The 20793-nt window shown below is 39.3% G+C and overlaps 1 protein-coding gene and 1 long non-coding RNA gene across 4 annotated transcripts in view; one reads left to right on the forward strand and one right to left on the reverse strand.

The window, feature by feature from the left end:
• The window catches only part of LOC104852406, a 61614-nt gene that overhangs the window by 13122 nt on the left and 27699 nt on the right, over positions 1-20793 (forward strand). The gene's annotated exons all lie outside the window — the stretch shown is intronic.
• Mrtfb (myocardin related transcription factor B) overlaps positions 17823-20793 on the reverse strand; it is a 168719-nt gene continuing 165748 nt past the window's right edge. For all 3 annotated transcript variants that reach the window (XM_010610018.3, XM_010610019.2, XM_010610021.2), the window contains 2 exons: positions 19843-19903; positions 17823-18568 (listed from right to left, as the gene is read on the reverse strand). In XM_010610018.3, coding sequence (XP_010608320.1) covers positions 18033-18568; positions 19843-19903 — 597 coding nt within the window. In that variant the 3' untranslated portion in view covers positions 17823-18032. The remainder of the gene's footprint in view (positions 18569-19842; positions 19904-20793) is intronic.

The raw sequence follows: 20793 nt of genomic DNA on the forward strand, positions 1-20793 counted from the left end.
TCATTTTTATTTTTGTTGTTGGACTGTCCTTGGTTTAATCTCTGGATTATCACCCAAATCTTCCTGATATAGTTGCACCCTAGCTTCTGTGTCTCTAACGACCCACAGACATTCTCATCTTCATAACATCAGAGAAGCAGCTCGTCAAATCATCCTCAATGCTTTATCCCAACTGATACAATCAGCAACACATTGAGATCAAGCACAACTTGGACACTGACCACCTGTGGTAGTCACTAGTCTATCACCCTTAAATCATTTGAATTAAATTGAAATCAAGAAGCAGTCCAGAACATGTCTGCAGTGAACAAAATTTCAACATAGTGTATTTACCATTTAATGGCTCAGACAGAGCGAGGATGCAAGACCCCTGGTCTCAGTTAGCTGATGGCTGAACCCCATGACGCTGACTGACCTCGGGCTGCAAGGCCCAGATTGAGTTCCCCATCCTTCTGAATGGATGAACTCCGCAACATTCTATTACAGGTTTTCCCCACCCTTTCTTTAAAGATGTTCAAAGTTGGGAACTCAGAAAAATACCCTTGATGACCACCTCTGTCTTTGCAGAGTGGGTCCAAAGACTTGCACAGTCAGGAGGTCTGAGAGTGCAGGGGGCGCGGATTATGGGGGTTCAGGGGCGCCCGCGCAGCTACCTTCCTGGTGCTTGAGCAATGGCTGCTGGGTCCGGGACATTTTAGACCTAAACCACAGCAATCAGGTTATAGTAACCTCTCTCTATATTGTTAGATCCAATTTGTTAAAACTTTGTTTTGAAATTTTACATGTCATGAGTGCTGTTCATGGTGACTTACTTTTCTAGTGTGATGTCTTTTGCCATGCAGAATGGCACATGGAGGGCTGGTGTTATGGTTTAGATCGAGGCTGTCCCCCCAGAGCCCCATGGGTTCAGAAGCAGGGCTCCTGGAAGGTGATTAGGTCATGGAGGGGCGCTACACTCATCAATGGATTAATCTATTCATTCATTTATTTATTTTGGTTTTTTGAGACAGGGTCTCACTATGTACTTGAGACTGACCTGGAACTCACTATGTAGCCCAGGCTGGTCTCGAACTCACAGTGATCCTCCTGCCTCAGCCTCCCGAGTGTGTGCACCACCATGCCCGGCTAATGGATTAATCTGTCCATAAATCTGTAGCTAAGTGTGCTGTTAAGGAGGTGGGGCCTGTTGAAAGAGGTGGGTTACTGTGGGTGTAACCTGCAAGAATACATCTCCCCACCTGCCTCCTTCCTTGTTTTTCTGCTTCGGGGCTGCCATGACTTGAGCGGCTCTCCTCTGCTGGACCTTCCCATGTCCTTCCTGCCTTGGAGTCAGCTGACCATGAACCGAATCTCTCAGAAGCATGAGCCCAAAGAAACCTGTCCTTTAATTTGTGGGTGTCAGATGTTTTGTCCCAGCAATTAGAAAGTAAGACAGACAGCTGGAGACCGGGATAATAAAAGAAAACTGTTAAGGAATATAGAAAGTTAGGAGTGTGTCAGTGAACCGCAGGACAGCAGTGGGTGAGGTTGGGTTTTTATAAGAATCAAGACTCAGGAAGGGTCTGAGTTAGCAAATGTGGTTATCTTAGAAATGCTTTTCTAGGGAGTTGTGTTCCTTTTTAATCTTCTAGGACCACCTGCCCTGTAGCTGACGTCATACATCAAAGTAGCGAACTGTCCAGCTCGTGTACTTCTGCCTCCCAGAAGGCCCCTTCTCACTGGAAGGAGATTTGTTTTAATCTCATGGTGTTTCTGCTCAGTGTTAGTGTATCATCTCACTAGTGTGTGCAGGGCAGGATTGCTTTGAAGTTTAAAGGGGGGATTCTGCTGTTGAACCCCTTTGTTGCCAATGATATCTGCTACAGCTTTGTCTGGTTTGGGTATTGGGGTAACATCAGCATTATAGACCAGATTAGGCAGTGTTTTCCTTTTCAGTGTTCTTGTAAGAGTTTCTGTGGGAAGAAGAGGTATTTCTTCCATAAATGACTCAGAATTCACTGAATTTTTCCTTGTGAAAAAATGTTTCCCTGTTAATTTCTTTTCGAAGTTGAGTTAATCATGTTATCTAATTTTTTTTGTTTTGTGGGGCTTGGGGTTGAATCCAGGGCTTCACACATTGTAGGTGAGCATTCTACACTAAGCCACACTTTCTGCTCCAGGTTACCTATTTTTCTTTCTTTTTTTTGGCACCAGGAATCAAACTTGGGACCTTGTGCTGGTGAGGCAGGCGGCAGCACCACTGAGCTAAATCCGTGGTACTTAGGTGACCTATTTCTTAAGTGAGCCTTCATAGTTTGTATTATCCAAGGAAATGGTTTTATCGAAGATATTAAATTTACTGACAGTTTATTTATTTATTTTTGGTACCAGGGATTGAACTTGGGTCCTTGCATTTGCAAGGCAGGCCACTGAACTGCTGAGCTAAATCCCCTGCCAAAGTTTTTTTATGAAAACTTTTTTTGTATTATTGTGCATTTCATATTTCTAGAATCTATAGTGACTCACCTCATTCCTCATATTGGTCATTCTTATCCTCATTTGTCCTCCTGATTTGTTTGGTAGAAGCTTTTCAATTGTATTGATCTCCAGGAATTTGTTTTTAATTCCATTGATTTCTTCCCTGTTGCTTTTCTATTTCATTGATCTGTATCCTTGCTTCCTTCTTTCCTTTTCTTTCTCTTCCTTCCTTTTCTTCCTTTTTTCTTTCTTTGTCTTTCTTTTCACTCTTAGTCCTGCCTTTCTTTGTGGTACAGTGGACCCTTGACTTACCTACTCATTCCCCTCCCAAGGGCTGGTTGTAACTCAAGTTGGCTATGAATTAATACAGCTGAGATGTGGATGTTTACTTGGGTACACGCTAGAGATAACAAGAGGTAGATGAATCTTCCATTAACTTAATTAATTAAACTAAGTTCATATGTCAGGCTGATTGTAAGTTGAGGGTCCACTGTGCTAGGGAGTGAACCCAGCGCCTTTGCGCTGAATCTCACCTCTTGAAACAGGATCTTACTAAGTCTCTCAGTTGCCCAAGTTTGGCTAAAACTTGGATTCTCCTGTCCCAGACTCCTTGGATGCCCGGATTACAGGTGTGTATCACCATGCCTGGCTTATTTCCTTTTTTTTCCACTTAGCTTTATTCTGCTTTTCTTTATCTAGTTTTAAGGTCACAGTTGATGGCATGAGTTGAAGCTCTTCTCATTTTCTTAGTGTATCCATTTAGTGCTATAAATTTCCTTTCACAAACAGCACTGTCTTAGGAGCACATTGTACCTTTTGATATGTTGGTTTTTATTTTAATTCAATTCAAAATATTTTCTTTTTCCCTGAGACTTATCACTTGACCTATGGGTTATCTTGAAGTTTGCTAAAAAGTTTCTAAATATTTTGGGATTTCCCAGGGATCTTTTCCTCTGTTCATTGCTAATTTAATTCTATGGTCCAAGGATATACTTTGTGTGACTTTAATACTTTTCAATTGATCGAGACTTGTTTTTGTGGTGCAGGAAATGGTCTCCTTGATAAATGTTTCATGGGCCTTTGAAAAGAACGTAGATTGTTGAAGGAAGTGTTCTTTACACTTCAACAAGCGTGAACTCCTTAGTAGTATAATTTAAACTGTCATTTTATCCTTAATGATTTTTCTGTTGATCGTCCAATTATTGAGAAAGAATATTGAAATCTTTTTAAGTGTGGATTTTTCTGTTTCTTTGCTTTCTATACTTAACTTTTTGCTTCCTGTAGTTGGAATCTGGTTAGATACATAAAGATTTAGGTTTCTTTTGACCAGTTTATTATTATGAAATGACTTTCTATAATATTCTGTTTTGAAATCTCTAAAATTTTTTCTGATAGACATGGAGCTATTCCAGCTGGTCATGACAGTGCATTTCTGTAATCCCAGTAGTTTGGGAGGCTGAGGCTGAGGTAAGAGGATCAGCAATTCAGTGACTTAGTGAGTGCCAGTTTTTGGATTGAATTTTTTTTTTTTTTGGTACTGGGGATTGAACTCGTGTCCTTGTGCTTGCAAGGCAGGTGGCAGAACCACTGGGCTAAATCCCTGGCCCTGGATTGAGTTTTTTGTTTGGGGAGGGGTGTCTGATTTATTTTTCTTTATAGATCCTATTATCCTCTGTCCAAAAAGTAGCTGGCAATTTTTAAAAAATCATTCTTTAGGTTGTTTACTCTACCAATTGTTTCCTTTGCAATGCAGCTTTTTAATTTGATGTAATCAGATGATTTTTGATACTGACTGGTTCTTGTATAGTTGGGGTTCTATTTTATCATTTAGCAACTCAAGTGCTTATTTTAGTATTTTAGCTTTTGATCCATTTTAGTTTTATTTTAGTACGTGGTGAGAGATAGTCTGCATTCAACCTTCTGTATATGGACAGCCAGTTTTCCCATCACCGCTTAGTAAAGAGGCTATCTTTGTTCCAGTTTTTGGTTCCTTTGTCAAAGATCAGGTGGCTGAATGTACCTGGGTGTTTTCCTGCACCATCTGTTCTGTTCCCCTGGTCCAAATGTCTATTTTGATGCCAGTGCCATGCTGTTTTTATCATAGTAGCTTTGTAATACAACTTGAAGTCCAGGATTCTAATGCCTCCTGCATTCTTCTTATTGACTAGGACTGCATTTGCTATTCTGGATTTCCCCTGGTTCCCTATAAATTTTAGGATTGTTTTCTCTGGTTCTATGAGGAATGTTGTTGGTATTGTGGCTAGGATTGGATTAAATATATATATATCAGATAAGGCCATTTTGACAATCCAGGAACAAGGGACATTTGTCCATTTTCTGATATCCTGTTCAGTCTCCTTTTCCAGAATGCTATAGTTCTAGTTATAGAAATCTTTCACTTCCTTGGTTAGGTTAATTTATATGTATGTTTCCTGATGTTGTTTTCCTTATTTTTCATGATTACATTATTGACATATAGGAACATGACTGATTTTTGTGTGTTCTGACTTTTACCCTGCTACCTTGATGAATTTTTAAATTAGTTCTTTGAGACTTATTGGTAGAACTTTTTGGGTCTTCTATGGGAAAGATTATGTCAACTACGAATAAAGATAGTTTGACTTTTTTTCTATACATATAATTTTTATTTCTCTTGCCTGAGTGCTCTGGCTAATGTTTCAAGTACTATATTGAAGAGGAGTGGATATCTGTTTTATTCCTGATTTAGAGGGAAAACTTTCAGCTTTTCCTTATTTAATAAGATACTGAAATTTTGTCATAAATGGCTTTTATTGGATTGAGATAAGATCATTTTGTATCTCTTTAGGGTTTGTTTTAAAATCATGAATAGATGCTGGATTTTGTGAAAGGCTTTTTTCTGTGTCCAGTGAAATGATTGTGTGATTTGTGTCCTTGTTTCTGGTTGTGATGTGTCACATTTAATGATTTGCATGTGTTGAAGTATCCTTACATCTCTGGGATAAAGCTTATTTCATCCAGATGTGTGATCTTTTAAATGATAGGTTGCATTCTGTTTGCTAATATCAAGAGGATTTTTGCCTCTATATTAATTAAAAATATTGGCCTTTACTTTTCCCTTTGAGTCTTTTTTAGAATCAAGGCGATGCTAGATTCCAAGAATGAGTTTGACAGTACTCCTTCCCTTTCAGCTTCATTAAAGGCTTTGAGAAACTGGCGTTAGATCTTCCCTCAAGTTCTCTGGAATTCAGTGATAAATTCATTGGGTCCTGGCCTTTCCTTAAGTGGTAGTGTTTTTATTACTGCATCAATTCCATTGCCTACTATTGACCTGTCCATGGTTTTTATATCTTCTTGGTTCAGTTTTGGTAATTCATATGTATCTGGGTCTATCCATTTCTTTTGAATTCTCCAATTTATTGAAGTACAAGTTTTTAAAGTAGTTACTAATACTCCTGGATTTCAGCAGTGTCTGTGATTTTCACTTTTCATTTCTAAATGCATTGATATGGGTCTTTTCTGATTTGGAACTGGGGATTGAATTCAGGACCTTGTGCTTGTGAGGCAGGCTCAGTGCCACTGAGCTAAATCCCTGGCCTGATAGGGGTCTTTTCTTTCTTTATTTTGGTAAGTTTGACCAAGGGTCTGTCTATTTTGCTTATGCTTTCAAATAACCAGCTCTTTGGTTCGTTTATTCTTTGTATTGTTTTTCTTAGTCTTTTTTTTTTTTTTTTTTTTTTTTTGATTGAACTTGGGTCCTTGTGCTTGCAAGGCAGGCCACCGAACCGCTGAGCTAAATCCCCGGCATGTTTTTCTTAGTCTTGATTTCCACTCTGATCTTTATAATTTCCTTCTTTATACTAGCTTTGGATTTGGACTGCTTGTCTTTCTAGGACCTTCAGGTGCAACATTAGGTTATTTATAGGGTTTGCTGTATTTTTCTGATGTGGGCATTCACAGCTATAAATTTCCCTCTTAGGATTTCTTTCTTCGTATCCCATAGGTTCTGGTATGTTCTTTTGGCATTATCATTTGATTCTGGCAGATGTCTCACAAAGTATATTGTTTAATCTCCAACTGTTTACATAATTTCTGTATTTTTTTTAGACACTGATTTCTGGTTTCATTGCACTATGATCTGATAATGTGCAAGGGATAATTTTGATTCTTTTGTATTTATGGGCTAGTAGATGGTCTACTTTGGAGAACATTTTGTGCCACTGAGAAAAAAAGGTATATTCTGTTGTTGGGTGGAACCCTTTGTAGATATTTATTGAATCCATTTGCTCAAAGGTATGGTTCTGGGGCTGGGGATTTAGTTCAGTGGTGCCACACCTGCCACGTAAACACAAGTTCCTGAATTTGATTCTCGGTACCAAAAAAAAACCCTACATGGTTAAACTATGTGCTTACCTTGCCAGAGGACTTCGTATTTCTATATAGCTGTGAGTTACTACTTAGCATCCTTCCATTTTAACTTGATGGATATTCTTTGTATTTCCTGAAGGGCAGATCTAGCAGAGATGAACTCTTACAGCTTTTACCTGGTAATATCTTAACAGCTCCTTAATTTTGAAAGGATATGTTGCTATTATGTGAAAATTTCACTTGCTAGTTTGTTTTTTTTTTCTTTCAGCACTTCAGTTATCTTCTTCACTGCTTTTTGGCTACGAGTTGTTATTGTTTGTTTTTGGTGCTGGATATTAAACCAAGGGCCGTATGTATGCCAAACATGGTATGCTGTCACTCAGCTACATCTCAAGCTTTCTGGGTATGAGGATTCTGAGAAATGTGCAAACCTCTTAAAGATCCTTTCTATGAGTACCGAGTCATTTTTCTCTCCATGTTTCCAAGATTTTTCTCTTTCTATTTGACTTTAGACAGTTTATGTGTCTTGGTGTGGATCTCTTTGAGTTAATACTCCTTGGAGACTTTAGAGTTCTGGAATATGTGTATCTACGTAATTCCTGAAGTTTTGGAGAGTTTTAGCCATTACTTAAACACCACCACCTCCATGTGCACCCAAAATCATCTCTGAACTTTTCCTGTGACTCAAATAGGGTTTATGGCGCATCGTGTATGGTTTATGCCACGGGGGTGATGATGTCTCATAAGACCCTGAGCCTCTGGTTCACTTCTGTGTCTTCTTTGGCATTTCATTGTTGTCTCTTAGATTTGCTGTTTCCAAATGACTTGTCTTCAGATTCACTGATTTCTTTCTTCTGCTTGAGTCTCCTGTAATGAAGTTTTCAATTTATTTTTTGCATATATATATCTATAGACTTTGTATTTGTTATTTGTCTCTTATAGTCACCTTTTGTCACATATCATTCCCCTGATTTCCTTTAGTTCTCTGTCGTCTCCTTCAGATAGTTGATCATATTTAAAGCAGTTGTGTGTACATGAATATTTGTTTTTAAGATAGGATCTTGTTATATTGCCTGCGCAGGCCTTGAATTTGTGATTTTTTTTCCTGCCTCAGCTCCACGAATAGCTGGGATTATAGATGTATGCTACCACATCCAGTTCAAGACACTTGTTTTAAAGTTTTTGAAAAATAAGTACAAAGCTTGTGTTTTGGGGTTAGTTTCTGGAGATGTATTTTATTCCTTTGAATAGGCCATGCTTTCTTTTTTTTTTCAATTGGATATCTGAAAAACCAAACAGCTGCTTCTCTTCTTGGTTGTGGGCTGGCAGTATGAAAGGGAGACTATCACTGATCAGCCTGCCTTGAAGGTTTAGGGCCCTCTCAGAGCTTTTCTTTGCATGTACCTTCCCTGATTCTTTGCATGTGGGAATTCCTCCACATACACAGTTGCTTACATGTCTTTTTTGTGCAACTCTCACCTCTGCCTCTTTGTGGGAATTTATATATTCTATTTCCTTGCTTGTAACTTCGGCCCTAGGTGCCAAAGTTTTGGTACTATTATAAAAAATCTACGGGCCATAAATATGGACTCTAAATTCTATTCTGTTGAATGTCTATTCTTATGCCAGTACTATACTTTGGGTGCTGTAGTTTTATAGAAAGTTTTGAAATTAGAAAGTGTTATCTCTCAACTTTCTTTTTTCAAGACTTCTTTGGATCTCATTCTTATGCCAGTACTATACTTTGGGTGCTGTAGTTTTATAGAAAGTTTTGAAATTAGAAAGTGTATCTCTCAACTTTCTTTTTTCAAGACTTCTTTGGATCTCGCAAATGTCCTGACTTTTATGATCAGTTTGTCCATTCCAGTAAACAAGCGAGCTGGGATTCCGATAGGGAATGTGTTTAATGTGTAGATAAGTTTAGGGGGATGTTGCCATTTTACCAACATTAAGCCTCTGACCTGTAGACCTGGGATGTCTTTCATTTATCTGTCGTCTTTCAGCAACATTTTATAACTTTCAGAGTATGTCTTATAATTATTCAGTTAAATCACTTCCTAAGTATTTTGTTCTTTTTGATGCTAAGTTGTTTTCTTACTTGTGTTTATGGTTTACTCATTGCTCCTGTATAAAAATGCAATGGAATTTTGTATCTTGTGAAGTGGTGTTTAATGGTTTCTCCTACTGAAAGATGGGGGGGTGGGCAACTTCCTGTTTTGTAGAATTGCTTTACTGTTTGTTCCTGCATACATCTGTGATCTCAAGGATCTATAACAAAGTTGAATTGCTCGGGCACTGAGTTTGTGTATCTTTAAGTTTGCTAAATACTTTTAAGTTGTTCTGTAATTCTTTAGCATTTTTATTTTCAAATGGTTACAGAAGTCCCAGTATAATTAGTGTTTAATAACAAGTCATTCTGCATGGCCCAGTTGGGTTCACTTAAGATATCCTACTTTTGGTACCCAGGTTCTGGGCAGGACTTAACCTAGCAAAAAGCCATACTGTGGATGCCATTAACCATCTATTAACCAGCTACTTTGCACAATGTGAGACTGAGGGGGCTTGAGAGATGAGAGACTGGTGTCTAATCAAGGTCGTTTGGACGAACCTCACAATTGACATGAGTCAACCCATTGTATTTGCAAAGTATCTGAGCAGAGGTAGAGTTTTTTTTAATGTAGTATGTCTATAGAAATGTTGCTGTGGTTGAAATGTGTGTCTCTCCAAAACTGTTAAAACTTAATCCTCAATGCAATAACGCAATATTAAGAAGTGCAGCTTTTGGGAAGTGATTAGACTCTTACAAATGGCGTGAGGGAGTCTGTTGGTCCTTTTTGGCTTTCTGTCCTTCCTGCTATGTGGGGACACAGTGATGGTCCCTTTATCTAGGTGAAGACACAGCAAAAGGGCACCATCTTGGAAATAGAGGTTGGACTGAATGTGCTTGCACTTCCAGGCTAGAACTGAGAAATTTCTGTTAATATATCATTCAATCTGATCATCGTTTTGTTGTTGTTGTTGTTTTTCTTTTTTTTTTGTGGTACCGGGGATTGAACTCAGGTCCTTGTGCTTGCAAGGCAGGCCACCGAACCACTGAACTAAATCCCCAGCCCATCAATCTGATCATCTTGTTAGGGGCTGAATAGATGAAAATGGTCTGGTTTTAGGTTTTCTGAAGCTGAGTTTCAAATCTGTGCTGCGTTGACTTTGTGGTATTTACCCTCTTGGTCTTTAGTTTATCTATAAAGTGGGGTAGTAAGAGTTTCCACCTCAAAGACTTGATTAAATGAGGTGATACAAATTAAGTGTGTGACATACTTAATATATATTTGGTGTTATTCTGTCTCCAACCATGTTTCTGTTCATTGGCAAGAGTGTGGTGAGAAGGGGGTGTGGCATTTGGTTTATGGAAGCTTTCTGGTATCCCCACTGTAGCTTCGGTACCTTTGTCAAATTGAAAGTTCTGACTAACCTTCCAAGTTGCTTACTCATAATTTAAGCAAGGAAAATAAGGCCAGCTTTGCAGACCTCTAGTGCTTAAAAACTTTTGTCATGAAGCTGTTCTCACTTCTGTCCAGAGAACCACGTGTGCAGATGAGCTTTGCTTGCAAGTCTTAGTGTCACTTGACAGTCTATTCTGCCGTAAGAAAATACACCAAAGCCCTCAAAGGCCTACATCTGAATCTCTGAATCACGTTATATTATATTTTTAATGACTAACCTGGAGGAGAGTCCTTCCTCTCCTTCAGTTTTCATCTTTGCACTGGACAGTGCCAGCATTTGAATTGTTCACGTTCTGGATGCTTGACAAGCTTTCTATATGTGTACTGACAGCAGGACACCGGATTTGTCATCTACAGGGCCATCACCAACAGATTTCCCATAGGAATCATCTGATATACCCAACAAATAGGGCATCCTATATACAGATATACCCAACAAATAGGGCATCCTAAGTTGAGGAGTGCCCTTGTTTCTTGTCTAATTACACAGTGCAGCTTTCATATTAACTTGTCATTGAAATTAACACAAGGGTATCAAAGATAGCAAAATGAGGCTTCTTTCTGAAAGTTAAATGAAATTAAAATCAGTATCCATTAGACAGAAGCTGTTTGTGTGACCTGGGAAAACTGTTGGTGACAGGTACATCCTGGAATCCATCATCTTCTGGTCTTATGTTGGCGTTTTAGTATAATGTGGACTGGCTCTCATTCACACAGGTATCAATAAGTATGTGAATGTGTCTCTTAGCAAATGCTTTGGCCTTCATCTTGATTCCAGAGCCAGCAGGCTGCAGAGGTTTACAAATTTACATAATGACTCTGTCCAATATCTGAAAAGCTTTCCTAGGTTTGATATTACTAAAGAAAAAAACTATCTGCAGAAGATTCTATACCCTTCAAGGGCTGGAAATCCTTGGCCCACCGTTACCTGCCTTTTCAGGTTGACTGTCTGTACGTCCTTCATGGATTTTGTTCTGTGGCCACTCTCCAGCACCTTGCCTTTTGCCTAGCACACAGTTGTCAAGGTCCAGGGAACCGAGTTTTCCAAGGGGTCTCTTCTTGCGTTCCCTGCTCCATCCTTTGCTTGCTCCTTGGAACCCTCAGAATTCTTTCTGTGCTGCCTCTGGTGCCTCTTTCTCTGCCATGAATAATGTCTAGTGTCTCTCCCTTTGGGTAAGATCTCTTAATACAGGAGATGTTACAAATGTCTTGGCCCTGTGGAAACATCATCTATTTCCTGGTTTGTCAGGCTGCTCTCTTGTACCCTAAGTGTCATAAATAGTGAATGTTCCATAATCAACTGTCTTTATCCCCTGTGGCTGAGACTGACTGTTTTCTTAGTTTAGGGCTATCACAGGTATAGCTGTCTGTCATTACTCATTGTTTTTTCTTCCAAGCAAGGAAGAAAATACAATATTCTGTTTTAACCATAGGCTTTCAGGTTGAGATTAAATGCTGTCTTCAAAAACAAAACAAAACACAACACAACAACCCCCTTCTTCAACCCCCCAACCAAACAAAAAACTTTAAGTGAACTGTAAAGTCCTTTTTATATGGTGTATAAAAACTCCTTATATAAACTGTTGATTTTGAAAGCTGGTTAAATTTAAGGACCCAATTTTGGGTCTTTCAGAAATTTTAGTGGTACATTTACCATCAGAGGGTGAGTCACATATATATATATATAATTATAGAGTCTGCCAAGGAAATACATACACCAGGAGAAGGAAAACTTGTATAAATATACATCACGAGATTAACTCAAGTTACCTTTGGCCTCTACAATTACAAGGGGTGCTCAAAGTGGTGGCCATGAGCTCCCAGACATTAGTACTGTATGGCAAACTGCTGAAGTGTGTGTACAATTTTTGGCAGACTCTGTATCTATCTATATAATCAATCTCTAGGGAGAACAATAGACAGTACTTTACTGCCTTTCACTCAGCACTTCCTTATGATGTAGGAGAATGAATGTGACTCCCTGTAAACCTTGATGTGTTCTTTGTCTGTGAGTACCCGTGAGTTTGTTCTGTGTGTCACGGTTCCCGACCCAGGAAAGATGGCTTACTTACCTGTGATCTATAAAACCTGCTCTGATGTTCTGCTTGCTTTTCCCAGTGGCTCTGCTGGAGCTGTGTTCTAAAGCATGTGTTTCTTCCTGGATCTGCCCCATCCCACAGGTCCGCCATGGCCCCTCACCCACCGGATGTGTTCTGTCTTCTGCACAGCAAAAATTGTTATACGTCAAAATGTTTTTTATTTGGAACACAAAAATGCAAAATTGCTGAGATATCAAACATTTCCCGATCATCTACGATACTGCCACTATGTACAAAAGATTTGATGATAAATGTGTACACATATAAAAATACAGTATGCATTACCTATGTACAGTACATGTGCAAAATGTATGGCATTCAAACATGATATGGAATTGATTCCAGGGGTGCAAACAGCAAATACAAAGGCATCATGGTTTTTCTTATAAGAAACAACATAAAGGCAATACATGAATGGACCCCCCGATTGCCATAACTTTTTGTTTATTAAACTAGTGCTTTTAACAAGCAGGGCTCTGAAGATCGGTATCTTTTCTCTTTTTCATAAAGTGAGATGCTAAGACATAATGTGACAATGAATATAATACCTATCATGTTGCATTTGTATTTCAAGCAAGAAAACTAGTTTCTACCTAGAAAGGAACTTTGTAATACTACCAAATATGTATTATCCTTAAACCAACAAAACAACTCTATACTATTTTACATAAAAACAACAGGGAAGTATCTACATCTGTGTGAAAATTATAACTTTAAATGGATAATACCTTTTTGGGACTGAGTTTTGAGATTGCATTAGTCTCAAATTTTAAACAAAAAGTGCCTCCTTTTGGCAAATACTTGGCAATGCCTTTGGTTCCTTTAAAGCATTTTGCATTACTATTGGTTACTTGAGGTCAAGTACTTTTGGTAGATACTAAATCCTTTTCTAAATGCTTCTGCTTCCTACCAAATTAAGATTCCTTACAGCAAAATGTAGAGAGGTAATTGTTATGCATTCGGTGAGTCTCTAAACTTTGTTAAAGCTTTGTCTTAGTAGTTGGCATAAAGCTCTGTTACGTACTATGGCTGTGTTGACATCTCCAATAACAGTTTACTTGATTCTAGACAGCATCTTGTAGATCTCAGACTGCCATCCTATTTCTCAAAACTGCCATTTTTCTTTTTTTTTTTTTCCCTCATTGAGTTAACCGGTACATTTTAGGTATACAGTATAGTTACATTTATTATTGGGGTCTTGTACCTATATGACAGGTCTTGGTTCTCATTTTTTCCCCTTGTCCCTGCCCTCCCTTCACCCCCTCTCCTCCTTTACAAACGCTTCATTTCCATTTTTTCATTTTCTCATATTTTTTTCTTTTCCCTTATTAGCTTTCCCCGCCCCTTCCCACTTTGCCTACACCTTTAGTCCCTTTCTTCCTATTTCACATTGTCAATTATCTCATTAGGATCTTATGTACTGTTATAGTTTATTCACACCAGAGAAACTATTTGGTATTTACACATGTGTGACTTATTTATTTCACTTAGGAGTATATCCTCAATATGTATCCATTTTCCTATGAATGAAACTAATTAAAACTGACATTTTTCAATCATGATTCACAGAGCAGTGTATGTGGTTGGAGGATAAGAGCTCTTTTGTAAACATGTGCAGCTTTCTGAGTTAGGCCTTCAATGAAAGATTTCAGGTAGAAACACTTTGCAGTGGTGCATTTCCTCAGATACTGTAAGAAGGCTGAGTGGGGAATAAATGTGGACCTGCTTACTGCCAGTAGTCAGTCATTTACCAAAAAAAAAAAAAAAATGCAGCCAAGAAAGATTGTTCAGTGAGTAATGACTGAAGGTTTGAACCAGAAAAAAAATTACTGCATCCTGTTTTCCAGTTTTAACTGTAATCATTTAAAAGATCAGCTGAAATACAGTTAGGATGCTCTCCAAATACACATGTATGCTCTGGTAAGCTATGTTCCTTGGTAAACCTGACCTTCCAGTTACTATTCTTGGATCATCTGGGGCTATTTTATGTCCTATAGAGCAGTGGGTCAATTTGTGCCGGTATTTAGCATTCATGTGTGTAGTGATAGCAACAGTTATTTGTGAAATTGGTTTCCCTAACCCATGTTGCTTTGTTAGTACACTGAATCACTACTCTTTACATTCTCTACAGTCCGTAGCAGAGTCAGGAGCTCCTCACATTACTGACAGCCAGGCGCTCCTGAGGCCAGCCACTACCAGGGCCGGCGGAAGTGGCAGGAGACTGACGCTGAAGTGTGGGCTGCTCTCAATTATCTTCAACCCTGCCAAAGTGCTGTGCCTCTTCTCTAAGGATAAATCCATTCCGAGACGGGAAAGAGGTTGCCCTCTCACTTTTGGGGACAGCTGCTTTATTAGCTGTTGTGCTTAGCTCCTACCTGGGAATTTTGAAAGGACCCTGAAGTAAGTGTTGCCTGGAATGATCAGGGGCTGAGGGCAGCGGAAGCGTAGGTCAGCTGTGCTGACAAAACGGGTAATGTGCTCTCACGTGTCACTTGTGTCTGCTGACTACCTGCTTCATGGCACTATCTTATTTCCATGACTTTGCCTTCCTGAGATGCAGCTCTGGGGCAACACCAGACTGCCTTTGCCCCAGTTTCTAAAAGCCAGTAAGTGTCAGTCACACCAGTCACAGAGCCATGCAACTTTTAAAAAGGAAATTTGAACAAGACCTCTTAGTATTACTAAAATACTCATATGGAACAAACAAACAGTGTCAGAGCAAAGAATTTTACAGATTCAGAATATGTCTGTATACAGTTATGTAGCAAATACTATTAAGTAGATAAAACATTTCAGGAAAGCACTAGAACAGGCACTGCTGACGCTGTCCCAAGAGGCTTCCTAGAAGATACATGCTTTACTAAGATGCATGAGATGCCCACGTGTCCCTATACTTCCAAAATTTTCTAGAAGCTTTAATTCTTTTTGTCCATCTCACCCCCAATAAGATGATTTGATGCCTATGTACAGTCAAAGAAAAGATCAATACTACCATGTTTTGAGAATATGCAGGGAAATAAGGGATGTGACACAATACATTTCTAGGAGTTATTTTCTTGGCAATAAGATACTCTGCAATATAATACACAATAGTACCACGTCTAAACTACACACATGCATAGTGAAAATTCAACTGGCTATTTTGACTTGTGCTTTAATGGCTGTGAAACTAACCTTAAACAAAAAGTCACGTGGAGTAAACACACCCTTTCCCATTGCATTTCCCGAGGTACAGTCAGGTTAAAGGGCCTTGTTGACAGGGTCTGGTCTTTGGTCATGTCACATGCATGCCTGGAACACGGGGGTGGGTCCTGGAGAGCAGCACTCACGTCACAGGTATCTGCTGGCAGTGAAGAGGCCATGCAGAATGGGGTGAGTGGGATGGTAGCTGTGGGTTCACGGCTAGGATTCTTCAATTTCTGAAAATGAGGTGACCGTGAATCCACGTGCCAAGTGGGCACTTCAGCCTGCTCTGACTGAAATGCCAATGAGATGGCATGCTTCACATGGCATTGTGTGTTTTTGGAGAGCAATCTTCCTAGGGCATATCTCAAAACCTATCTTAAAAAAGCCATAAAGGGACCCAAGCACTAGAATATTATCTATGCTTACAAGTTAACAGCACTACATGTTCAGTTGCCCCTGCAGTCCCACTGGTATTTACTGCTAATTTAATAAGCCATTCAAATCTGAATAAACAGATGCTCACAGGCTCTAAGTATGGCCCTGATAACCCCAGACAGATGCCCTCAGCCAAAACCCAGGGCCAAGACCTCCCACTGGAAAATCCCCTTCCTTATCAAGCAGCTCTGCCTTGGAGAGACAGTGTCACTGGGGCTGACTGAGGCTTCATTCACCTCCAGCAGAGTAAGCCTGCTGGGCTTGGTCGGGAGTGGGCAGTATTCTGGTTAACAGAGTTGCTACAGTCAGTGCACTGGATTACCAATGTCTAAACACTTAAGCCACTCACTGCTGAGCAAAGCAGCCTCATGTCTGGGAGGCACGTGAGCACTGTTAGCCCCTGGAGCCTCAAATGTCAATTAGTAAAAGGCTCCAGCACGCTCATGCTGGAAAAGCAGACTTTTTGTCACATGTAAAATTTATACACAACAAAAAATTGGAAATAAAATCACTTTTAGGCAAAACACAAACCCCAAAACAATTCACAAATTCTTTCCAAACAATGGGTCAGTGCAGCCAGCACATCACTGGAACATTAACTATTAGTGACTCTGGGATTGCTCTGACTCTAAGGTTTAAGCAAGTTAACAGTAAAGTGGAAAGCATGGCATTATTACTGAATAAAAATATCCATGCTCCTTTGGAAGAGTTCAGTTTTGTTCATTTACATTTTGCATATATGTCAATGAGTAAATTGAAATAATGTAGGAAGCCTTATAGTTGGCATTTTAGAAAATTCATCAGAAACTACTCAACAAACATGAAAACTTTTTCCTATATAAAAAACTAACAAAATGTCCAGTTTTTAATCTTAGGCTGATAACGCAGAGTATGCGAAGATATCCAGTTACAAGCCTGCTAAAGGAGAACCAGGGATCTGCGACAGAAAAGGACAGCCAACCTCATCTGTGCTCAGGGTGGGAATGTCCTGGGCTCATGACACTTTCCCCTTACCTCTTATTCTCCTGCCTCCCTAGCTCAGGAAGTTATTTCATGCTAAAACCTTTTTCTTGATTCTTTGAGATGGGTCTGGTTACCTGAAAATTAGTCAGCAAGTCTTTTATAGAAAAAAATGCATGTGGCTCAAGTACTGTAGAAGCATTTTGATAAAAGAAGTAGGACAACTGTGTATCCATTTCCTTATCCTAATTAATGTAGGCTGTACAGATCACAACATGAAAGTGTACATACAAAGGTCTGATATACACAGGAAAACCAATCTAATACACCCAGAGGGCTGCTAATAAAATTTTCAGTGTTATCAGTATACCTGGACTTTTTACAGTGGGTTGTGTATAACATCTGGTTATGGTTAAATATCTTCCACTTAAATTTGGAAATCTAAAGTGAGACTCCCAAATCACAAAATAAACTATAACACAAAAAAAATCACATAGGTTTCTGAATGGAACCCCAACTCTTCAGCTGGTAGCTGTCACTGAACTGGCCAGCTCTCGCCACTGCCTCTGGCCCTGTTGTATCTGGGATGCGCTCAGGCTCCTCTCAGAAGTGCCATGTGCAGGGACCTCTCTCAGCCCTCACAGCAGATTTGTTTTGTGAGAGGAGCTGTCTGCCTCTTAGGGCCATTAAGTGACCACACAGGTGTAAATGTAATTGATTAAAGGGAATCCTAGTGTCATTTTCCTGCATACATTACTCTTATGTTTGTCAAAAGGTGGTTCTTTCACTCTTTACTACAGTCTGGAGCAACAGAGGAGTCTTCTTGGATAGTGTATTTTTCAGAAGGCCCTGTGCTATATTACACTGCAGAAATTCACTGCTAAATACAGTGAAATGTTTTCAAACTTGGTTTCCAGGCTATGACTTTCCATCCATGACAACATATTTTGATTGCAGTAATGCAACTATATAGCTATCTCTAAAAACTGACCTCTCAATTCTTGTTCTGAAACCTCATGAACTCTGAGACAGGCAACCTGTGAAGTTAGTCCCATGGTAATGGTAGATCCTGGGAGTCTAGAAAGTCAGCAGAGAACATAGTTGGTGCAGTGGTGCTGAGAGAAGTAAGTCCTGAGGATGTGTTGGGCATGGTGATGTCCAGCCATTCCATGTTGTCTAAGTTTGAGTCTGAAAGGTCAAGAGACAGACAGGGAGTACCTGCAGCAAACTGGGCCTCAGAAGTCTCCATGGGTGAGTGTGAATGGTCCAGCACACTGGAGTGGCTCAGTAGGTCATTCTGGAGATCCTCAATCAGAGAGAAGGGCTCTCTGTCTTCACTGCTGCTTGGTAGTGGAGCAATTTCATTGGCTGAAGGTAAAGTTCCATCCAAGAAGGCTTCTAGTTGGTTTTCTAAGCTGGCAGATAAACTGCTCATAGGTTCTAAGGATACAGGTGGTGCCATTTGAACTTGGGGTGGTGGCCGGGACACCACTGTGTTGACTGGCATTGTGGTGATGCTGGCTGTCACTGGTCTCATTTTGGAAATTGGAGAAGGCTCTTCTTTTATAGGAAGGGAAATCTCTGTGAAACAAAGTAACTAGTAAATGTTTACTACCATCTTAAAGTTTTTATTGCTAGAACATTTATTCTGCTATTTTGTGATTCTGGTCACTTTTATCTTAGAGGTAGAAAAAGAATGGTGTTAGTTGGGTATAATCTTTGATAGCCTTTAAGATGATGGGTCATTTTAGTTAAATTGATAAACATATATATTTATTATATTCTGATGTGCTCCCAGTTCTTTACAGTACGACTAAGCATTGAAAGCAGTTCGGTCCCACCAGGTAGGAATCAATGGTTTTGGATTATTTGGTCTTTGGGTCTTTATGCTCATTCATATAAGGCTATAAGGTGGGCTTCTGAATTGTTGTGCTGCAGCATGAGACCCTTGAAGTGAACAGGTAGTGTGTATCTCCTGAGTTCGTGCACAGACATTATGAAAAAGCTAATCCTTTTTTCTTCACTAAAAAAATCATTATAGTTGAACTGTGTCCCCAGTTTAGCCATATACATTGTGTATAAAGTTCTGGGAAGACACATTTCATCTTATTTAATTCCTGATTTAAAGCTTAGTAAGGCTCCTTTAACCTTTATAAGATAAGGTGAATCATCTGCTTGCTTCTTTTTTGGTTTTGGCTTTATTTTCTGAGTTTATATGAACTTTTTTTTTGGTACTCAGGACCTTATGAGGCAGGCATGGTGCCACTGAGGTACATCCCCAACACTATATGAACTTTTCTGGGGGTACCAGGGATCGAACTCAGGACCAGAACCACTGAGCTAAATCCCTGGCCCTTTAACACTTGTTTTTAAAGACATGTAAGCTATGGCAGAGATATTCTTGACTTTGTGGCTAACACTTCTTTGGAATACCGTGTATTACAAATCTATAACTTTCTATTATATGTAGAAAGTGCTTTAGCATTGCTTCTGAAATTTACTAAAGCAATAGTCCAACTGGGTGGGTACAGAATTAAAGCTGGATTGGAATAGTCTCATCTCGTGACAATGACAGGCAAATCTGGTTTTACTTTGTTGCTTCAAGATGGTCTACTTAGCAGGGATACATCTATGGATAAATCTAATATGTTACTGCTTGTAGCTGAATCAATGGCTTTTCCTCCATTTATAGTTAGTTGTTTTAAAGGCCTAAGTTTAACAAATTTTAAAACAGTGGGATTTTGACTTAGATGTTTCTCAGTATCTAAAGAAAAGCTGTGAGCTCTAGAGGAAAACTGTCATGAAGCTGAGCATGGTGATGCACACCTGAGGGAAGAGGATGGCCTGTGACCTACCTCCACTCTTTATGAGGATATCAAAGAGATCGTCCATCTGCTGACTGTGTGCATTGGAAATCTACAGCAAAGGAGAAAACAAGTTAGCTGTCTTTCATACAAACACAGAAGCATCAATGCAATTGGGGCCATTAAGGGACTTTATAGAATAGTTCTAATGTATCATTTGATAATTTGGAAAACAGGTCACTGCGAAGGTATTTTCCACCTGAGCCTCTCTACATAGGCCTTTGCAGAGCCAGCAACTCAAGGGAGAGCAAGGCCTTACCTAGTATGACCTAGTATTTGAGGTCAGACATCTCTCTCTCTGCCTCTTCTGCTCCTTACATATGAGTCATTAAATCCAACCCAGGGAAAAATGTCCAAGGCTTTGCAGACCCATTTTAAATATATCACACAATATATAGCTGAGCCTGACTTTTTATCCATTCTGACAACTTAAGCATTTTCATAGGACTGTTTACTCCTTAGTGTTTAGTGTAATTACTGATATGGTAAATTTGGGTCTTTCATTTTGTTATTTGTTTACTACTATCCCATCTGTTCTTTTTTGCCTTGTTTTTTTTGTCCTCAAAAATTTGTTTTTGGTATTTTTATATATTTGTATTTTTACTTTTCTGAGTTTTTGAGACAGGGTCTCACTATGTAGTTCAGGATGGCCTTGAATACACAGAAATCCTTCTGGCCGAGACTCCCAAGTACTGGGATTATAGGCATGTACCACCCAATCTGGCTATCCTAACAATTTTTCTGTTGTTCCTTGAAGCTATAATATGTTGTATTTCTCATTGTTACGTATTATAATACATATTAAGTTTTCATAGGCTACGTAAGGTACCACTACTTAAAAAATAGGGACTTCATAACCACACAGATCCATGTACTTCCTTCTCCTCTCATTTTCTATTAAGTATTATGTATTTACATTATAAACTTAAGACAGCTTTCTTC

Source organism: Fukomys damarensis, unplaced genomic scaffold, assembly GCF_012274545.1.
Source record: "Fukomys damarensis isolate Sample0158 unplaced genomic scaffold, DMR_v1.0_HiC HiC_scaffold_34, whole genome shotgun sequence".
NCBI classification, from domain to species: domain Eukaryota; kingdom Metazoa; phylum Chordata; class Mammalia; order Rodentia; family Bathyergidae; genus Fukomys; species Fukomys damarensis.